At 33.7% G+C, this 23,472-nt stretch overlaps 1 protein-coding gene across 6 annotated transcripts; it reads right to left on the bottom strand.

Annotated features, from left to right (window-relative positions):
* Positions 1-359: 359 nt before the first annotated feature.
* On the bottom strand, positions 360-17,931 carry LOC102625237 (nuclear pore complex protein NUP160). Of its 6 annotated transcripts, none has more exons than XM_052440620.1 (25): positions 17,297-17,927; positions 17,156-17,216; positions 16,872-17,023; positions 16,566-16,657; positions 15,999-16,103; positions 15,736-15,833; positions 15,217-15,337; positions 14,593-14,775; positions 14,255-14,447; positions 13,525-14,096; positions 10,959-11,121; positions 10,098-10,375; positions 9,766-9,953; positions 8,749-8,827; positions 8,316-8,657; positions 7,715-7,783; positions 7,294-7,612; positions 6,920-7,048; positions 4,664-4,772; positions 4,509-4,580; positions 4,285-4,408; positions 2,892-2,999; positions 2,142-2,282; positions 842-1,015; positions 360-745 (listed from the first exon to the last, which is right to left on the bottom strand). In XM_052440620.1, the coding sequence occupies exons 1-25, from the start codon at positions 17,865-17,867 to the stop codon at positions 701-703; spliced, it is 4,488 nt and encodes a 1,495-aa protein (XP_052296580.1). In that variant the 5' UTR covers positions 17,868-17,927; the 3' UTR covers positions 360-700. The 6 variants fall into 6 exon arrangements, with proteins under 6 accessions (XP_052296580.1, XP_052296581.1, XP_052296579.1 ...); XM_052440621.1 differs by having other exon boundaries at positions 8,316-8,662; positions 8,751-8,827; positions 13,525-14,087; positions 17,297-17,926; XM_052440619.1 differs by having other exon boundaries at positions 8,316-8,662; positions 8,751-8,827; positions 17,297-17,926.
* Between the last annotated feature and the right edge of the window lie 5,541 nt (positions 17,932-23,472).

Below are 23,472 nucleotides of genomic sequence, written 5' to 3' on the forward strand. Positions count from 1 at the left end.
AATTCAAATTCTTTATGAGCTTGTATTTAAAGGAGGCGGCTGGCAAAAAATCTCAAATTTCGAATGGACATAATAATGTATGATATATAACTGTCTTATAACTATTTGATGAATACCTAACTGTTAAAAAACAAAATTCTACTACCTTATATTTCTACCATTAAATTTTCATTAACGACTTGAGACAGTTATGTACCTCACATTATTATGTAAGGTAACAAGTAATTATCATTTAAGTGATCATATCGGTTTTCTACTTAAACGCATTTTATGTTGGTGTCCTACTTGATGAATGAAGCCCATTTTTTCAATTTGTCAGCTTCTCAATGCACTTCTAATTTGTCCAATTTGCTTGTTAGGAAAATGCCTTTGGCAACTATCATCCTCATTTGACGGAAACAAACTTTAGCAGTGTATATTTATGATGACAGTATGTTACAGACATCTCCCCCCGCGGGGGGGGGGGGGGGGGGGAGGAATTCGTCCAATTGTACAGCTTCGATTATCCAGTATTTCTCCTTTCCTCCTCCTCAAAGCATATAATAGGGACCATTCTTTGTGCATCCTGCTGTCAGACTCCACAAATTGAGAGCCCCAGGCAAATGTAAAACATTTGAAAATAAACATTAGAGGCAGCCCCATGTAGCAAACCCTGGATTTTGATTGTGCATAACATGCCAGTTTTACTTGCTGACAGTCCTCAACTAGAGGCAGCAGATATTGCATCATCTGAGTCAACCTTCAGCTGAAATTTAAAGACAAGATCGAGAGGCTTGTAAAAACTGACAACGGAATTAAATTTGAACTTGAAAATAGCTGTTGATATACAATATAGACATACCAGCTTCAGATGACTCAACAATGTCCCATGTAGCAGCTTTTTAAGCTTATCACATTGATCAACCATGTGACCCAACCTGATCAACTCCTCAAGTTGGCACCAAAGGCGCTCGATCGCTGTATATGGAAACCATACAGAAAATGGCCTTTTCCGATTGATAATATCAGTTGGCTTCTGCAAATAGTTGATAATGGCAGCAAATAAAAATCAGAATATCAATCATACAAATAATAATCAGAATATCAATCATACAAATAAAAATCAGAATATCAATAATACAATCTTGTAGATGAATGTATTATCTCATGTAAACCATCACAGCATTTCTAGACAGTCCGCAAAAACTGATTCCACCATCAGCTACACAGTATAGAAACCTTATACGAAGAAAAATATTGGTAGATGATATAATTAACTTAATCAAGACCTTCAGAGGCTTACATTATAATATGAAATGCCATATGGGATAATGCAGAGAACATAAAAATTACATGGAAAGTCTAAAAATACACTAGGTGTGTGTTTTCCATTGAACTTAGCTAGTATTTCATTACTGATCTGTTGAACCATCAAGATAGGACGCACAGGTACTTAGAAACTACATGAAAATTCTGAAAGTTCACCTATATACCATTAATATATTCCATATCAAAAGGCTGATAATTCTATGAACACTAAAAATACGGAATACCTTGACAGCATCCAAAAGAAGACCACCCCTAACTGCTAGAGCACAATTATTACTACCAAACCTGACATAAATGAGCTCCTTTCAGCGAAAGGAGAATTAGTGCAATAGGCAATATTGGCTTGGAAAAGATCAGACATACCATTTTCACTCAGTATTGAGGTGCGGGGGGTGCTATCCCCTCAAACAGTTAGCAATTGATCCTTGGTCGTTCTTTTATTTCTAAACAAACATTGTGTGTAACAGAGACGGGCAGGAAGGCTAACAATATACATATATGTACCATACAGGTTTCTGGGAATTTTATAAACAAAAAATTTTGCAGAATCTATGCCTTTCAAAGTTACAGGCTTCTAAATCACCATGCATATAGCATTGCTGAAAGCATAATTTCTCAAAATGTCATGCAGATAAGGACGATAAAATTCTCTCCCATTGGAATTAGAGAAAAAGAGATTATTATTCTATCCCAAGAACATAATGAAATGGATGCAAAAATGGTAGTTTTGTCATGATATTATCCTAGATAAAACAAACAACCAGCAGGCAGCAGGAATGCCAGTTTCTGTAATGGTAAAAATTATAAGATTGCCAGGAAAGATTGCAACTTACCATAGATGAAAAGGATTCTATGTACTCGAGCAACAAATTTGTGGCCTCTGTATATCGGCCATAGTCAACATATAACCGAAACAAGGATGCAGGACTTGATTCCTGGCTGGTCATACCCCATGTCTTTTCTCTTCGATCACCCTATCAAATCCAGGAGAATGTAGTTAGGCTGCAGGCATGACTTTCTACCACAAGACAACAACCAAAGCAAATTCAATTTCAACATTGAAAGTCACTTATCTTCTAAATTTAACAACATTAACAATAAAGCACTAAAAAGCACAATGAACTGTACAACAGAGAAATCAATGCAAATGATAAGCACAATGAATTCTATCACAAAATAATTCTTGCACTGCAAAAATAAAGCTGAGAAATAAAAGAAGCACCACTGCAGTATGTAACAGTCAGTTTTTATAATTTTCCATAATTTGGCTTCCTCAACTGACAAGGGGCACATATTTTGTTTACGTAAAGGACTCCTAGAGAATTACCAGCAGCTTTAAGGAATAAATCAATAGAAACTAGTCAAATGGAAACATAACATGTTTGCCACACTTACAGGATCTTTCAGTCAGTAAAACAAAATTTTGTGATAGAATTCAATGAAAAATGGGGAAATCATGCTGAAATGCTTGTGCAATCTTAATAATCAAACAGAAAATAAATCACAAAATATTACTTGGTTTCAACTTACAACAAAAGCAAAATACACACCGAGATTGTCCAGTGTCTGGCTAGAAAAATTACCTTGAACATACAGATCAACCATAGAGGCAATTCAATGCGCGGATCTGTACGAAGAAGGGTCTCAGCAACAACTATTGGCAAACCAGCATGAAAGTCCTTATACTTTATCTGGCATATATGATTATTCCATATGCACAAAATCAGATGGATCAGATAACATAAGAAAAAAATAAGAGCTTAGATGCAGATGATTTGTTGTCGTCAAAACACTTGTATGTTTTCCTGTTAGTTTCATTAAGTCAGAATTCAACCACAAGTACATGAATGCTGCAGAAGACATAATCTTCAGCATCAATCAGAAATTGAGAGAGAAATGCCATACAAGTTATTGAACATTAAGATGGATACAGTGACAATGCTTCATTGGATGTAGAGAACTGCACACTTCACTAAGCCTAATACACACTTCACACCGAGCTTTGAAATAGCCACTGTTAGATACAAGCTTGGGAGATCGAGTAATGGACTCGAGATACACTACACAAATTGCATAATTTGAGAAACTATAGAATCAAGATATCTTAATAAGTAGCCTTTTACTCAATAGTGAAAATTGAGACATATGTTCCTTAACCACCATGTATCTAACTTGGGATCACCAATTTCCTGAGTGGAATGCTTCCACACGCCACATTTTCTTCTTCTCTCAAGGAATAATTTGGCTGATTGGAACTAGTAAATGAAAATTCTGCTACTATTTTGCAGGATCTAATTTTAAGGCTAGGATTAAAGGAGAGATTGACATATTGGGCAATGGACTGGGTGTCACTTACAGTGATACAAGTAGTTTCAGAGAATATTAAACCAGTATTTTGAATAAGTAACAAAGTAGTTTCAAAGGATACTAAATCAGATATTTTGAGAAAGTAACAAAATATATTTATTTTAGGGGGGAAAAAAAGGTGACAAACAAAGATGAAGGCAACAAAGAAAAAAGAAAAACATCCAAAACAATGAATGCTGAAAAATAGAGCACTATGTGGGGGATAGAGGCAAAAAATGAAGAACAATTGCCGAGGAAACCTAAAGCTGTGGTACCATGTGCGATTTCTGAATAGATTTCTAAATCTGAATCACATAAAGAAGGAAGCCTATCAGCTACTCTAGGAAATTATCCTATTTTGATAGTAAATTTCTACTTTCTAAAGCAAGAACGTTGTAAATGTTTTACAATAGGAAACTATAAACAATCAAGAAACTAAGAAACATTAATATTAAATCAAATCAAGCAGGACCAGGACAGTCAACTTTGTCTAACTTCTCGCACTAATTTGGCAGTTTCCAATGATTTTCAATGCATTTCATTTCATTTTATCATGTCATTAACACCAAAAAAAGCAGGAAAAGAAAATGAATTATGAAGCAGAAATTGAAGCATGAAAAAGACACTAACAAGGTAAAGCTCAAGAGTTTCCCATTGACCATTCCCCTTATATTGGTGAGCAGCAGCAATGTTGTCTGGAGAACCATGAACAACCACTTCATCTTTTGAAGATGTTAGCAAAAGACCATGTGTTCTGAAATCATTCCATGAAGTTGTAAGTCACAATATTACAGACAAACATGCTTCAAAGATAAATGAAGAAAACAGGAACAAATCAAGTGAAACTTAATTACCCGAGACATGCTGAGTCTACTTTGTTTGGACAGCATTTTAATGACATGGCAAAGAAAACTATCTCCAGTTCCCTAAGCAAGAAAGCCCTAAATGTTATGTACTGAAAAGTCAAAGGAAGTATTCACATTATGCAACCCATGCATGGAAATCATACCTCTTTAATCTCGAGCCCTTCCAAAATTTCAAAAGAACTGTGAATGCCATATCGTAAAAATTTGTCTGGACCAGGAGATCAACCAAATCTGATGGGACTTCGTTAATTCCTGAAAAAGAATATCAAGATACAATGATTTCTTGAACATAATCTTGAGACAAACATACTGCAAGGGTTGATAAAGAAAGACCTACTCTTCCCTCATCATCAACGAATTTGATGATTTTCTCATGAAATAAAAATCCCAAGAAATTCAGTTCCTAGGAATTCCAGATACTCATCACTTTACATGTGATACCCATGTATGATACAGAGAGATTTTTCCATTTTAACTTAATTTTATTTAACTGTATTTAAAGAAATTGAAAACTAAATTCACGATAGAAAAGAAAAGAAACAGGCATAGATATACTAAATTGACGATAGAAAAGAAAAGAAACAGGCATAGATATACAGGTTAGCTGGCTGCATGACACCTTGATAACAATCAAAGGTACATTAAGAGCCTATTCGTTTTCTAGTCTGAAGTCTAAACATGATTCCAATTTAGTTCACTTATATGTTTTTGGTTGTTTGTTTTTCAAACTTATCACTACTAACATTTTTCACTAGAATGAAAACATTTTTTGGCATTCAACGTACGCATCACCAGTATTCAAGAGATCAAAAGGCTTTTGGTCTCCTCTTCTTTACCATATCACAAGTATTAACCCTTTCCTTTTTTCGGCTCAAAAAACAAAAAATGAGAAAAAGGAAAAAAGATAGAAGAATTTTAACCTTAGTGGGCACCTTAAATCTCTAAATCACACTTGCCGATTCCAAAAAAGAAATCATAAAATCATTCACCAAAAGGGCAACAAAAGACTTACATAGAAAACACCTTAACACTCCCACATGCATATCCTACCATCTTCCCTCAAACAATTACTTGCAAAAAATATCAATCAACACCAACAGAGCAAACAACACATTTTTGCTACGTTTACTAAACTAGAATTGGAAGGAGCTAGAATCGGGACGGAAAGAAATGGGAATGGGCTGGAATGGGAATAGGGAAGGGGAATCAGAATCAATTGTTTACTTGAACAATAGGAATTAGAATTGGAATTGGAATCAGAATGAGTTGAATTACCATTAATATGTTTACTTTATCTTAGAATAAGAATCAGAATCGAAATGAATTAGATTGTTACAAATTACTAAAATGTCCTTAATAATGATGACAATAATATTAATTAAAATAATAAAATTAATAAATAATAATAAGAAGAATAAGAATAAAAGAATAAATTAATAATTATAAATTTTAATAAAGATAATATTAATAAAAATAATAATAACAGTGAATAATAATTAAAATAATAAACTTAATATATTATTATTATTATTATTATTATTAAAGGGGGTATTTGAGAATATTGAAATGTAAATGGGGGCAGAACAGGAAGTTCAGGGAATGGGAGACTCATTCCCAACCCCCCGTGAGAATCAATCTCCCATTCCCCATTCCCAAATTGTGGCGAGCCCCACGATTCTGATTCCGATTCCGATTCCGATTCCCACCTCCCTTTTGCAAAGTAAACGCCGTTACTGATTCCAGATCCGGATTCCAATTCCCTAATCCGAAAAGTAAATGCACCATTACTTCATCATTCAAATCCCTAGATAAATTATAATTCCACCTCTTTGTCGTAGATGATATCCAGCCACCATATTTTTCATAAGCACATTGGAGAAAAAGATAATTAACGATATTGTGACCCATAGATGATTCCAACCCAAACATTCTCTGAAAAGCGTATCTTATCACCACTGCCAGCTTTTGCAATAGAAAAAGAACTTGCTATATTGTTAACAGTAAACTTCCAAGTAATTAAACATAAACTTCTAAAAAATAATTTTTTAGATAAATAATAAATAGGTAAACTGAATATGCTCAATAATTAAGATTATAAATTTGGTCAGACACAAAAATTCTATTCATATCTTGTTGAACAATTTAACTTTTAAATATTATGTAATTAGCGCCTAAGAGGGTATGCATGTAAAATATATTAATTTTTAGTCATTCTGATTCATAAAGTTGAACACTTACAGCAGATGTTCAAGAAAGAAAACAATAAGTGCATGAATTGATTAGATTATTGGAACCCGAGAGAGACTTCAACCAAATTCAGACTTATAATTTAACTAAAAATATATAAACTTTCATCTCATTTTAAACATAACTTAATGTAGAGCTCTCAAACATGTTACCATTAAACGTCCACTTCACATTTCTCGTTGATAGTAAATATTCAGCTGAAGTGAGCACATATTCTTTCTCCAGTTTATCTATATCGATGTATGATTGCAGACACTGGGGCTGAATATCACTGCCGACCACTACAGGAAAGAAGCATGTTATTGCCTTGAACTAAATAGTCAAATGCATAATTGGTAAACCACAAAGAAAGATCAGTCATAATCAAATTCATAACTCACTGGCAGAAAGTAAGATGAAAATATAAGTCATAACAAGAATAACTGAACATGAGTCGAGAGCAAGATTAAAATTCAGTAGTTACGAGAAGAACCAAAGCTAAAATCTAGTAGAATAAGTAAGCATATATTGTGTTTCAACCACTTACATTGTTCTATCACGGTTTTTTTAGCCTTTTTTCTTGGATAATGCTCATTTTGAATAGAATTTTTCCCAGAGAAAGGATCTATCCAAGCATATGCTGGATGAACAAGATGCAATGCATTAATAGCTGCAGAAAGTCCATTCAGCCTTTCTTGTAGTGCAGATAACATATGCTGGCTATCCTTTGGAACTGGTTCAGTTCTCAAACGAGCTGAATATAGATACATGTAACTTGCTGCCTTTCGCCAATTATGTCGTTGCATTTCAAATGCATAAAGCAACTCATATGGGTTTGGCTTGGCTAAGATATCTGAACGGTCTGCCTATTTAGTGGAAAAATGTTCAAGAGAATTAGAATGAGAGATAAAATTTTAAGAAAACAAAAGCCATGAAATTTGAATTTAATCTTTGCAACAAGAAGATACCTTCCAACCAAGCTCTCGCTCAATCTTCTCTGCTATACCAATGAAAGGTAGTTGGCCATCACAAAGAAGCTGCGGTAAACGAAGATGAAAATCTTCCAATAAGTAATATGTTGATTGGAAAGTTAATCTTAGGAGAAATGGATGAATAATCTATAATGGCTACAAATTATTGAATTGGTTCTCACAGCATTTACAGGAAATATTACAAAGCCCAACTGTGGTATTATGGCAAACAACAGGCAAATTACATGCATAAATAACATAGCTAGTAACGACAAGTGTGCAAAGTTGAAATGAGCTTGTCAGGCACTGTTAACTCCAGCATTTGAGAAACACAACCACCCCTAAGTTTACAAGTTAAATCTGGCTCAACAGAATCTGCACCATCGCTCTCAAGACAAAAATCAAGTCAACATACAAATTTCCTCATTCCTAAATTTCATCCCTCAAAATTACAATAGAAGAATATGATTTGATCAATCACTTTCGAAAGACATAAAGCAACAACCAATATCAGTAACAAACAGTGAAGAACAAAAGGAAAATTTATTTTATTTGGTAGAAAAGAACAAAAGGATAATTTATTTATTTGGTAGAAAACCTTTGCTGCTTTGCGCTCATACAGAACTATTATGAAACGCCTGAGGCAGATGCATTTGCTCTCCTCATCAGGATTTGAGATTATTGCACAGTATGCATCATGCAAAAGATTAAGATCTAAAGTAAACTTGAAGACATTAGCCCAAAGTCGTCCTTTGATGGTAGCGGCTGATTCATTGAGTGGATTTCCACCATGGCAATCATCTTTTGGACTAAGAGCTTCATCAACTTGCTCGAGTGCAGCAAGAGCAAACTGACAAGCACCTTCACTAACACCATATTGCTCAAATATCTGCATTGCCCACTGATAGTAATGAAGCTTCCATGCCGCAGAAGATAAGCAACCATCTGTGCACATAAAATTAAGCAAAAAAATGAAATTACCCTGGCCTTCAAAGGATGTAAAATAGTTTTGAATTTTGTAAGAATAACTTACTAAATCCAAGATTTGGTAATCCTGCTTCATGAGACAAACTTTGCAAAGCCTGAAAAGCTCCTTGCCCAGATGCAGCTCTGAAGTACAAAGTTTAAGTGACAATCATTAACCACTTCGGCAACATATAGCAAATCAGTATTTGCAAAAATGTAATGAACTTGAAGCTTTGTACAAAGATAAAAATAACACTACATATTGAAAAAAAATATTTAAGAAAATTACATTAAAGAGGTGTAAAAGGGGATCATTTTGGCACATAATTTCAGAAGAAATTGCCATGCGCCTTGTGCAAAGAATTTGGGGAAAAATTAAGGAAATATTTAATTATTGAAAACTACATTTTGCAAATCACTGTGATTATTGAACCATCAAGATCTGGCTTGTAGGAAAATTATGAAAGTGTTGTCTCAAAAAATAGCACAATGCAGAAGTATACAAAGCATCAATTTATGACGGTATCCAACAAAGATTCTACACAAAATATTCACTGTTAAATTCGCATCTCTGAGATCATGTCACCTGCAGGTAATTTGACATTCTAGGAGTACAAGAACAATGTTATCAACCATCATCATTCAGTCAAATTCTTACATCAAAATAACGCTCCCTTACAATTCTTCTTAACATTATTGGACAACATTAAGATTTCACAAATGCTGGATCACAACATTTCAAGTTTGCGATTATTTCTTCTGTAACTTGTTTTGTCATCAATAAAAATTGTTTTACATTGCTCATATTTTTTTTTTTAAAAAAAAAAAAAAGAATCCCATAAAGAGCAAGTTTCATAAGTGCTTTCCTTCTCATTCTTCTCAAAAAATAGGAACATCATACCGTTATAAAATTTTGAACCATAATAAGAATCCAAAATCATAGTGTAAAATGAAGTGAAAGATTCACATTCTCTTCAAGTACTGGAAAAGTCAGATTCCAGTGGCCCCTCTGGAGTTTCCTTCATGGGATATGTGGTGGAAAGACATGATTATAGCAACTTATTGGAAAATTTCATATATACCTGAAGAAACAGCGAACTGCTTCACAGACTTTCTTCTCCTTCAAAAGTCCATGTAATTCGCATTGTGCCTGAGCTAGAAGGCAACATCCTAGAAGATGTTGGAGTACACACCAGTCACCTTCACTATCTTGGATACTTCTAAATGTTTTCTCCTTTTGTAAATTTGCCTCCGTGCCAGTAAGTAGGTACTTCAGGTAGGGCATAAAAAGCCAAAAATAAAATTAAAAAAATTAGCAAAACTCACTCAAAATATCCATACAAGTGTGTATTTATGTTTAATTGAAGTGTCCAAAAGAACTATTAATGCAAGAAAGTTAAAGCCCAGGATTTACCTTAACTGCATCATACTGGCCATGTTTAAGGAGGATAAGTGAAAGCTGAGTTGAACGCTTCAAGAAAGAAGAAGATTCTTCCCAAGTTTTGCCCCAAATAACCCAACTGGTAAAGCCCCGCACTGAACTAGTAACTTCTTGTGGGCTAGGGAGACATCTTAAAGAAATGTGACTAGGGTCTCCTGAGGAACTTTGAAAATTTAGCAAAAGTATAAACGCTAAGGTGAAGTCACATTTGCCGAGCTTGTCATTCCATGATCTTTTGCCACCATTGCTACCTGGACCATTATTAGGATTATTATCAAACTGTCACATCAGCAAAATAATTTTATCCAACAAGGGATAATCACAGAAGGTATACAAGACTAGGCGATAAGAACAGAGTATGTATCTGATTCCAATAACATCAAAAGATGTGGATTGTGGAAGAGTATAAAATAATGCATATTGCTTTCAACACAAAGTAACCTGGACCATGCGAGTAAACAACAAAACTGAAATTGTTCTGCAGGTATGTATTTCATTTATGAAGACTCAAACTCGAAGCATTTCATACATTTTTCCTATTTTCACATACAATGTGGATGCCTCCTCATAAAGAGTAAGTTTATCCATTTGGAAGAAAAGGAAATGGCAAAATGTGGGCCAGCAATTTCATTACGCAAAAATTGAAAATAGATTTGACATCTAAACAACTAGCACATATTGTGACCTTGCAGAGTGGACTAAACATTCTGTTTCTTATCAAATATTTAGTATAAAATGGAAATAAAAAACCCCACCAATAACCATAATGGAAAGTATATTTTTGTTTTCGTATACATATATAGTAACTTTATTTAATATCACAAAAAAGCTTACCAATTTGTAATGATGAAAGCTGAGAACTGAAATCTTCTAAAGTAGGTGACTCAGATGGAGTGGTGCCAAAAAATAGAATAATAAGCCACTCAAAAACAATTTCTTGAATCATGGGAATAAATTCAAGTTGCATTCTCGACATGTCATCATGCGATATACCAATCTGTACGCAAAACTGAGTTAAGTTACATGCCAACTTAATAGATGCACTTAAACATATCACTAAAGGAAAAAATTACTGATAAACACAGATGGGAAAACATAGAAAAAGATTAGAAAATGCCAAAAACTAAGTATCATTTTTATTAAAAACGGGAAAAAAAGATAAAAATATCTTAATATTTTAATCATTAGTTATCAATCGTCATCAAATTCTATGACATCAAAAAGGAAAATACATAATAGTCACTAGATAACACACATGGAAGTCAGGTATACAAAACGGTAAAATGGAAATTGTAAACATTGAAGCGATCGAACATCATCAAACTAGAATACTAAATGATCCGTCTAATGTAAGTATTTCACCCATGTAAAGAGTGAAATGTCGGAACTCCTCTTCCAAGTAAGTGAAATCACCTGAGATACGTGCATGGAGATACCAAGAGATCTAGCAGTTGAATTAATATTTTTTTTAAAAAGAGTTAAAAAATAAAAGAAATGAAAGATTGTACATAACAGTTGAACAATATCAAACCCTGCATGGACTATTACAATTCCTTACTACAGAAGGAACCTTGGCCATCAAAACCATTAATTCTAGTTTCTTTTCAAAGGGCGCACGGGTGATCATGTTAAGACTCACACAGGAGGAGCAAAAATAAAGGGAAGTATCAGAACTCAGGCAAAAGCTTAAAGGTTGCAATAAATAGTTTTCGACCTCCATGAGCAGAGACAATGTGTTTGAAGGTCATTCTTAACAATAAAAAACCAAATTGGAACCAACAGAAAGTTATTTTCTTTCCCGAGTTCTAATGGGAATTCTAGATGGTAGAAAGGAAAATGGGTTTAGGAATTTTATCAGAAGGATAAAAGGACCAATAGACAGCAATCCTGCTTATGATACTAACATGAAACATGACATTTTTTAACCTTCCATCAGTAAAAACAAACAAAAAGGAGTTATTTGAAGTCTTATTGGCTATAGAAATTCTTAAGGCCATGATGAATGTGCACTAAAGGGAACTTGTGTAAACATGATTGATAACCATAACAGGTATATTTTTCCTATAAACCCAAGGGGATATCATAGTTGGTTAGAGTTATTTCAGTAGGGCAGCACACTAGGAATCAAATGCCGCCTCACACCAACCTGGAAGGTAGATTCTGTTAAATTTATGTTTGCAAATGGAAGGGGAAAGATGCAGTGCATGATTAAGTAAAAAAATAAATAATAACAATAATAAAAGAGAAAAATTCCTTATAGGAAACAACTTTAACTTATACATAGCTTGTATATTTACTAAGGAGTAAGCATAAAAAAGATTTAAGTTAAACATAATGATCATTATACGAAGTAGGTTAAGCAAAAAAAAAAGACAAATCAACAAAATATTAGGGTGCATTCGGTATTGTTTCCAATTTCTATTTTCTGTTTCCTAAATTCAGGAAACATTAAATATGTGTTTGATAGATCATTTCTGAAAACATTTTTGGAAACAAAATTCATTCTACATTTTTAACAAAGGAAACGGGAAAATAACTTTTTCTTGTTTTCCTTATTTTCCAATGTTATGCTCCAAAATGAAAACTTCTTCTACCAACTCTCAAAATAACAATAATTACAATAACAGCATCATCAATAATCATATTATCATAAAGAATTATTATTGTTATTGTTGCTGCTGCTGCTGCTGTTGTTATATCATCTAAACAATCAATTTCCTTCACAATAATATTTGCTCTTTTATACAATGGAAAACTTATGTTTTTGTGCATTAATTAAATCAAATATGTATATAGTTTATAATTTTACTTTAGACAAATAAAATTAATAAGATCACCAAATTTATTCTTAAAATTAAAATAATCAAACTAACTAAATAATAAAAATGACTAACTATTATTTAATATTCAGTTAATGAAATTATTCCAATAATAATTCTTTGAACTATTCCTACCGAACGTGTTTTACTTTTTGTCGTTCTCAAGATTATTTTTGAAAATGATACCAAATGCATATTTAAATTTTCAATATAGCATTTCATTTTTGTTTCATGAAAACAGCAAATGGAAAATAATACTGAACAGGCCCTTATCAATTTATAACTTCAAATGTTAACCTTGCTTTCTCAAGAGTCAATATTTGGACAAAGGAAAGCAACATAAAATGCTAAATAATTTTGACCAATTCTTAGTAGATCATTTAGCATTTGATGATTTCCTAAAAATTATTAAATGGTTTTCTAAACAATAGCCAACATGAGAAAAGGTAAAAATAGTCTGGTTGAAGCATACTAGAAGTAGAAATACAAACAGACATCAAGCAGATGTCAAAATGTAGCAGATCACAATTTAATTTTGCTAAATACAAATTGAAATTACAAGGAAAAGGAGAAAATCTGACCTGGCCACCGATGCTCAACAGATAGCTTATGAATAGAAGAACATCCAATGCAGATTCAAACATCACCTTTGCAATTTGAGAAGTAGCCTGAACCAAGATGGAAGTACTAATATTAAAAACAGCTCCAGCATCCAAATCTTGTAAGATCTTGCGAGGCACAAGAAACCGTAGATAGCTTTCAAGGACATTCAGCATTCTATCCCATGATACAGCCTTTTTGCCCAGAGCATGAAGAGATAATAGCATGTCAATGGAGAATTTTCTTAGATTTTTGTGATTTGCAAGTTCCTTCTCCCTGCCAACATCAGCTCCAAGATCTGACATATTGAGTGCCACTACTGAGGAACTATATCCTGTTTCTAGAATCTTCAGTAAGCAAGGAACAAGTTCTTCGGCTGAGATAGTCGGTGTGCCCACTAGTGATTCATAAAATATAGCAGAAGCTGATTTTCCTAATTGATGGCTAATACTGATAATACATCTGAGCAGTCCAAAAAGAATCTCACGCTCAGAGAGATCATCTGAAAATTCCAAACCGAAGCTTACAAGATCACCAAGTTCATCTGAACAACCTAGCAAAATAAGGGAAATAAAAGTCGTGTTACGAAGTTTATAAAAACCCCACAGAGAGAAAGAGGGGAAGTGAAGCCTAAGAATGAATAAATGCACAAAAGCAAATAAACATAATATCTCATTCCACTTTGCATAGAAGCACGAACCTTTAACATACCATCAATAAGCAGCTCAATGCTTTCCAGACTACGAAACACGGACATTGAATTCTTTCTGAGTAAACCAACTGCACCTGTTGAGGACTGAACAAATAAACCATATGGCTCATTGTTCTTGCACCAGTGGTGGAAATAACGCGTGCAGAAGTTCTTCCATCCATAAAATATTGACAAAGGACTTTCAGCAACAGCCTAGCACAAAACATAACATACATCAGCTTGCTAACAGCACATCATCCAGAACCCCTCAAAAGGAAGATAATGGTAATCTTCAAAAAGTACTATCAGTGAGAGTAAGTGCAGAAAATAAAACAGAAATAATAAAGCCAACGGAAACCTCATGTTCAATCAGTGAAATGATCTCCTTTTTGAGCCCGTCAACAGTTAAGTTTTGAAACTCAGAATCAGTCCAATGCCTGTTATAGTCCAGCAAAGTCGCACGAAGCACGATATTATGATGAACTCCAGGATGAAGCAGCCTGCGAAAGAAAATAGAAGATACAAATGACACAACGTGATCCTGCAAAATTGTAAAATGGAGCAAACAATGTAAGCAACACTACTTTCCAAAAGACAACAGTCAGCAAGCAAAACAAGCACAGTAAAGCATTCTTTTTTTCTTTTTCTTTTTTTGGGGGGGGTAACAGGCACAAAAAATAATAAACACTCATAATGAACACTTGTCATACGGCATAATACTAAAAAGATAGAAAAAAACAAATCAATTTGCTCCGGCCTGAGAGGTATGCATTCTGAAAAACTAAAGTCGCAACTATGTAAAATTTTTTATTTTGAAATACTTTCTGCTAAAAGAAGTGTTAGATTGTCGAGAGGGGGGGGGGGAAGAAGAAAAAAAGTAAAACAAGAAAATCCTATATTTGTTCCAATGAAAACAAACTTAACTTACAACTCCACCACAATAATCCATCAATTTTTATGGAAAGCAATTTCAGTCACGCACCTTGGGAGAGGTAACCAATGAATGGGTGATTGACAGAAGATCATCAGATGAACATTCAGAACTTTGAAACAGCTGTTCAGCAACAAATTCTTCTTGCATAGCATAGCAGCATGGTTCTTCCCTAACAATAAATGTAGCAGAAACAGCTTAGTTAGAACAAAGATATATTAGAAGAACAGCTTAGTTAGAACAAAGATATATTAGAAGTTCTTATTCCATGGCGAACAGAAAAAACAATTACAATAATAGAAAATAAAGAAAGGAAATGTTGACACAAGTACATACAGAAACTGGGGATTAAGCTATACACATATACATATTGAATCAGAAAGGAAAAATCGTAAATGACAGTTTGAGAGTCCTGAATTAACATAAGTATGTTATAGTTACACGGATGCATGCTTCTCATTTTTCCATGGACATACTATGCCTAAAATGTAGGAACTACACAAAGAGTTAAACTAACATACCATAGAGAAAAATTACACATTATGCCAACATGATGCACTAAAAACTCACTCAGTGACATCATTATCTGACAAATTGTGAAATATCAATCCACTATCCTTCAATATCCATATCTTCTTTGAAGTAAGTTTGACATCAATGCATGCGCCCTGACAAAATAACAGCAGCAATTTTAAGCTATTAATAAAACTTTCAACTTCAAAATCAGAATGAAATAAGGTATTCTGTGTTTCTCTAAAATTAAGTTGGGCCTTTTTTTTCTTTTTAAATATCTTTAACAGAATCATTTAACAGGAAAATGTAGCATCGATTACCTCGTCCAAAGGAATATCTTGAATTGAAGACTCCAATGACAGTAGCAGTTTGTCCCCCAATTTACAATGTAGACTGAAGACATAAATCATCTCCGTGCCAACTTCCTTCATCAAAATATCATTCAAAATGGTTGCAAACGACTTGCAAGGTAATCAATGATAATCCTTCAATTGAACATAGAACAAACTGTTCCCTTACCGGAGGAATCAAAAAGCTAAAAGATTAGGACATAAAGAAAGCTAAAAGACTTTATCAATGTAATTTCCAGCATTACTGCAGACAAACGCCAATAATGCAATGATAGATGAAATAATAGGTACCCCTTCCAACTCTCAGGAAAATAAACAACACCAAAATGCAAAACACAAAAAGAAAAAAGAAAAAGAAAAAGGAAAAGAGAAAAAGAGACGGTCAAATAGATAAAAGGAAAAGAATGCTGCCTACCTATGGCAAAGGAAAGGTCCGATATAAAAGATGTGTCAAAAGAAACAAATGCCTCTATCACAGTGAACCAAAGATATAATACATCCTAAAGGAATAATGCCTGAGTGTGTTTATATGCATACCAGAGCGCGTTTATACAAGATTGCAAAAGGAATAATGCCTGAGCTGCCTTTAGCTTCACCCACCCACAACCTCATAGGTAGAGCTCCTGAAAGTATATGGTAAAGAACAAATAATGCACAAAGAACAATAATATGAAAATCTTAAATAAAAGCCTTTAATCTAACATGAAGCTTTCTTCAACAGCATTGAGGGGAAAATGAATAAACTACACATCCAAATCAGGGGTGAACATGATGGAATCAAACATTAAACCACTAAATATTTAGCATAATGTAGAAGAGAGACGAGATAGAAATTGCCTTCAGAAACTTGATTGGTCATTGTATGACTAAAAATCCTGCTATGAGAAGAAAGGTCCCATACTCGGAAAATGCCATCAGAATGAAGCACAAATAAAAGCATTTTTCCCAGCACCTCCACTATTACCAAATCCTGCACTGGACCTAACATCCTACCCCTGCATCATCATGACATGATTCAAATGCAATCCCTTAGATATATTGGCTAAGAAAGCAGCAAATTAAGACGTTTCTATTGAACAGAAAATTAAGCATACAATTATATACATGTGGGAAAAAAAAAGGGTTACCTTGACATTAAACCCCACAAACGACCAATTCCAGTATCATCCCGGAGCTCCTGCTGAAAGCCTAACGGCCAAAAAAGGGACATGAAGAAAATGAAAAGCAAGTAAAGAATAAGAATAAAATAGGAGAATAAACAGTAATACCAGGCGAACCGGGGTGAAGAATGCCAAGCTGGAAGGAAGCAACAGATCCATCATTTCGACCAACGACAAGGCATCCAGCGGTTGCTGCTACTCTTGTTATGGGTACGATTCCATAATTGACCAAATTAAACTCTAAAATGTCTTGATTAGGGAAAAGAGGAGTGGACTCATAAACGGAGAAATTAGATGAAAATTTGAGTCGGAAAGCAATTCCAGAGACAGTTAACACATGGAGCACATGAATATTAGTGTTGTTGCTACTGCAGATAAAAGCAAAAGGCGACAGGGGAAAAGGGAAATTGATACGCAGACCCAGAATGGTGAATTGATGAGAAGAAGAGACGTGTAGTAACTCAAGAGAAGTTGGAAGATTCTTATGAATTCGCCAAATAAGATACTGAGAAGGATTTTCAAGGACGGAGCATGAGGCGCAATCCTCTGTTAGAGGAGCAACATTATCACTACTAATATTATTATTATTAGAAGAAGAAACTGAAACCTCAATCCACTTGACGGAATCGCTGCTGATGAATGGCACTTCCATTCCCGCTAACCTCCACTTACTCGCCATCTTCCCCTCTTACTAAACCCTAGTTCTTTTCCAGGAATTTGTCGGTGCTACACTCTTAAACTACGTTATTTATCCAGATGCACCCTCATAATTCAAAATTTCCCATGTATACATTTTTCTATGTGCAATTACTAAATTATCCTAATTGAAAACCTAATTTCTCAAAATCATACACGACCCATCGCGTTCATAGGGGTTTTTAATTAAATATATCTTAAAAGTAGTGTATTTAGTTAAATATACCTCATGCTTGAAAATTATCTAAATATGTCTTTTTATATAGTACATTGTCTAAATATATCCCTAAAGAAAAATATAAAACACACACAACTCACAACACTCTTTACTTCTCACGTATTTATCACATATACAAAAACTCACAACACACTCAAAATCACTCATAAACAGCTAATGCACTGAGATTTTGGTTTGCAGCTGGGTGTATTATTCATCCTATGAATAAGGTATTTGAAACTTTTTTTATTTTATTTTGGGCTATCTATTCAATTTGTTGACATTATATTATTTTTAAGGTTTTGTTTGGTTTGTGATAAACACTAAAGCAACTCATATTTTCATTACATTTGCATCATATGACTGTTATTTGATGGATTTTATAACTACATTCATTAAAACATGAAGTTGTTGTCAAATTTTTTTTCCAGGGATTTGTCCCCGCTATACCCTAAAGGTTAGGTATTTATCCAACTACACCCCCATAATTCAAAATTTCTTTTATATACCTTTTTCAATGTGCAATCACAAAATTACCCCAATTTAATTCTTCAAATTTCAAAATCTGCCTTCACGAGCTACCATACACAACGCCTGTCCTGCTGCTGCAAGTTCATGCTCCTGTTGCTGCAAGTTCATCCACCACATTAAAGGCTACAAAATCACCGAATTAAAGGCTGGAAATTCACCGAACTAAAGGTCATTAACCACATTTACACTTATTTTTTACTTTATAAAGAGAATTTATGGTGCATAATTGTTAGGGTTATATGCATTAGGGTTTTAAAAAACAAATTACCCACATGATTTTGGTCATTATCTTGCTTATTTACTGATAATCTTTCTTGCTGGTAATGTAATGAAGCTTCTTTAACTTGTGAATTTGAAATTGAAGAGAGTGAATTCATAGCTCTTTAATAATGGTTGTGGGAGTTCCTAATTAAATATTATCCTTATGAATTTTCGGTTATGGCTACACTAGTTTATGCATTAGATCTTTATATAATTTTACTTCTTGTTTGTAGTTGAACTTCATCCATGGGAATTATATATCAATTTTCTTCAGCTGCGTATGCATTCATTATGCTACAATCTGGGTTTTCTCTATTATTTGCTGTAGAACCTTTATTTTGCAATTCTAATTTATTAACAATTTGCTATTTGTTTCAGCATAAAACTATTGATAGTACACTATTAATAAATGTGTTTTGAACATAATAATAAGAATGATGATTTTTAACAATTGATTTATATGAATTTTTTTAGTGGTGACTGTGGAGCATTTTTGTTGCGGTACTTGGAGGTCCTAGCCCATGCACTTGATGTCAATTGATACTGCCAACAAGATCATGTTACACAATTTCGACAAGCCTTGGCTGTCAAATTATTTTGGCATAGGTCATGGAAAAAAACTTTGTAGTGTCATTTTTTAGACTATGAGATGTAATAGTTATGATGAGGATGTTGTTGATATTTGATGTCATTAAAGATAATTGACAACATTAATATATTTTATTTCTTTGTTAATTATGGACAGTAATGATAGATAAGATAGTTTGTACAATCTATGTGATATAACAGGATTGCCATATATGCACAGGGAATACACTGTAAGAAAATACACGACTGCAGTCGGGTATTTGCACAGATACACGACTGCAGTCAGGTATTTGGAAATAAACATGACAAGCTCTCTGTGACAAAATACTCGACTGCAGTCGGGTATTTGCACAGATACACGACTATGGTCGAGTATTTAAAAATAAACATGACAAGCTCTCTGTGACAAAATCCTCGACTGCAGTCGGGTATTTGCACAGATACACGACTGTAGTCGGGTATTTGGAAATAAACATGACAAGCTCTCTGTGACAAAATACTCGACTGCAGTCGGGTATTTGCACAGATACACGACTGCAGTCGGGTATTTGGAAATAAGCATGACAAGCTCTCTGTGACAAAATACTCGACTGCAGTCGGGTATTTGCACAGATACACGACTATGATCGAGTATTTAAAAATAAACATGACAAGTTCTCTGTGACAGTCGGGTATTTGCATAGATACACGATTGTAGTCGAGTATTTAGAAATAAACATGACCAGTTCTATAACAACCAAAATACACGATTGTACTAGGGTATGTGCCCAGAATAAAAACTCTTTTTAATCATTCATTATATTGATGACACAATCAATATAGATTTTAAACATATCAAACTTCAAATAAATGAAACTAACTATAGTCCGGTTGCCTATCAAATAACATAAATCCAATACTTATTGAAATCGTAAATAAGTCGTAATACAATAGAAGTTGTTTAACATTCATCTTCAATTTTTGGCATATTCAACCCAAACACTCGGTCTATATTTTATAAGCCTCTGGTCGCCTCCCTTCAATACTTATTCTTAGAAAGCCACACAAACACGGTTATTCATCTACGAAACTAAAAGATAGAAATTTATCACTAAATATGAAAGATATTAAAAAAATTAAAACAACAAAAATTAACAAGTATATAAAGTAAATAGTAGTACATGTGCTTGTTTATGTTTCATTCGGTCTAACTACGGGCTCATTGCTAGACAGTGGGATTGGTGCACTGCAAGTTAGTCGATTATGTCCTCGAGAACCACACCTACCACACTTACGGCGCAACTTCTCTTCGCCTTGTGATGGTATCCTAATTTGTTGTGGCCGACCCTTTTTCCGCTTTTCCACAGGGGGCAAAACCTCATTACTTTGCACTTCTTCTGAAACCTCCCATTCTTCTTCTGTGCTAACAGAATATATTGTTTCTGCATATGCTGCAACCCATGCTTCACTGGAATAATAACGAGAACACATGTCATATACAGACAATGTTTCTCGATACCTACAAACAGCTAATGCATGTTCACAAGGTAATTGATCGAGTTGAAATTCCCGACAACTGCATGTCTTGTCAAGAATGTTGACGTGACCATTAAGGTCACCATCTTTAACAATAAATTCATACATATTTAGTGGCACCACTTTATATATACGGGAATTCTCAGATTTTGTTATCCCATCAACATCATCATGAACAATAACATTCACATTTTCCTCATTTGACCTTCTATCATTGGGTTGTGTTTCAGGAACAAATTAGAATATTGACTGATCTTCAACAACAAAATTGTTTGGGCTTAAACATTCACCTTCGACATATGGCTCAACAGGTTCTTCTGGACAGCTATCTAGCCCGAAATTAGGGTCCACATGAGTAATAGGGGTCACCAAAATCTGTTTTCTTTGGTAGGTAATGCAAAGAGGAATCTTCAACTCAGCTCCACTAATTGTTTCCTCTAGAAAATAATCTACATCATCATCATTCATAATTGTGGATCAAATGTTTTGAGCTTAAACTTCATTTCAATATCAAATTCAGAAATATCAATACAAATAACCCGAGATACTTTTTCTATCAATTGTGCATACGTTGTAGAACGGGGCACCATAATCCCTCTTGCCTCCGTACCATTAAATCTATAATGGCCGTTTTGCTCAATCCATTCACCACAAAACATAATAGTCACACGTACTGAAGTCATTTCCTGTAATAATACAACAGTTGATTATACAACAAATACAAAAATAAAATCAAACAAGATTTATAATGAAGTGTGGATCTGTCTGCCTATTTACACGACTGACGTCGTGTAATTGATAGTTTACACGACAATAGTTGTGTAACTTGCTAAAATACACAACTATAGTTCTGTAAACAGTCAGATGATATATTTAATAAAATATAACTGTAATCTTTGTACTAACAGAATGCTAAGTGTCATAACAACTACTATATCTTTCAAACTTGCACGATTGTTGTCGTGTAAATTCATACATACATGACAGAAGTCGTGTAAGTTACAAAAATACATGACTCAGTAAATAATCAAAGGACATATTTCTTCTTAAAAAAATGTTGGGATCTCATACCAATTGGAACATTTTACATATATACACAATTATAGTATGTAAGTTTATACGTACACGCTAGTAGTCGTGTAACTTATTAACACACACGACTATAGTCCAGTAATAGTAAAATGATATATATAGTGTAAAATATATATTTTTTGAACCAATAGAATGATAAGGTGTCATAACTCCATGAATTTTTTTTTGCACATTTTCACGGCTACAATCGTGTAAATACATACATACACGACTGCTGTCGTGTATGTCGGGTGCAGAAAAAAAATTTGACAACAACTTCAGGTTTTAACGAATGTAGTTATAAAATCCATCAAATAACAGTCATATGATGCAAATGTAATGAAAATATGAGTTGCTTTAGTGTTTATCACAAACCAAACAAAACCCTAAAAATAATATAATGTCAACAAATTGAATAAATAGCCCAAAATAAAAAATAAAAAGTTTCAAATACCTTATTCATTGGATGAATAATACACTCAGCTGCAAACAAAAATCTCAGTGCATTAGCTGTTTGTGAGTGCCGATTTTGAGTGTAGTGTGAGTTTTTGTTGTGTGGAGTTAAAGAGTGAAGTAAAGAGTGTTGTGAGTTGTGTGTGTTTTATATTTTTCTTTAGGGACATTTTAGACAATGTACCACATAAAAAGGCATATTTAGATAATTTTCAAGTATGGGGTATATTTAACTAAATACCATACTTTTAAGGCATATTTAATTAAAAACCCCTTTTTTTTCTGCACCCAACATACACGACAGCAGTCGTGTATGTATGTATTTACACGACTGTAGTCGTGAAAATGTGCAAAAAAATTCAATTATTATGACACCTTATCATTCTATTGGTTCAAAAAATATATAATTTTCACTATATATATCTTTTTACTATTACTAGACTATAGTCGTGTGTGTTAATAAGTTACACGACTACTAGCTGTACGTATAAACTTACATACTATAATTGTGTATATATGTAAAATGTTCCAATTGTTATGAGATCCCAACATTTTTTTAAGAAGAAATATGTCCTCTGATTATTTATTGAGTTATGTATTTTTGCAACTTACACGACTTCTGTCATGTATGTATGAATTTACACGACAACAATCGTGCAAGTTTGAAAGATATAGTAGTTGTTATGACACCTAGTATTCTGTTAGTACAAAAGTTACAGTTATATTTTATTAAATATATCATCTGACTGTTTACAGAACTATAGTTGTGTATTTTAGCAAGTTACACAACTATTGTCGTGTAAACTATCAATTACACGACGTCAGTCGTTTAAATATACAGACAGATCCACACTTCGTTATAAATCTTGTTTGATTTTATTTTTGTATTTGTTGTATTATTACAGGAAATGACTTCAGTACGTGTGCCTATTATGTTTTGTGGTGAATGGAT

The sequence above is a fragment of the Citrus sinensis genome, chromosome 5, assembly GCF_022201045.2.
Source record: "Citrus sinensis cultivar Valencia sweet orange chromosome 5, DVS_A1.0, whole genome shotgun sequence".
Lineage (NCBI taxonomy): Eukaryota > Viridiplantae > Streptophyta > Magnoliopsida > Sapindales > Rutaceae > Citrus > Citrus sinensis.

Excerpts from the sequence above, each read along its gene's own strand:
- LOC102625237 (XM_052440619.1), bottom strand. The coding sequence starts at position 17,867 with ATGGCGAGTAAGTGGAGGTTAGCGGGAATGGAAGTGCCATTCATCAGC. Across the intron at positions 17,217-17,296 it reads TCTTCACCCCGGTTCGCCTG|GCTTTCAGCAGGAGCTCCGG; the intron begins GTATTACTGTTT and ends TTTGGCCGTTAG. Across the intron at positions 14,097-14,254 it reads CATTGAGCTGCTTATTGATG|GTTGTTCAGATGAACTTGGT; the intron begins GTATGTTAAAGG and ends TTATTTTGCTAG.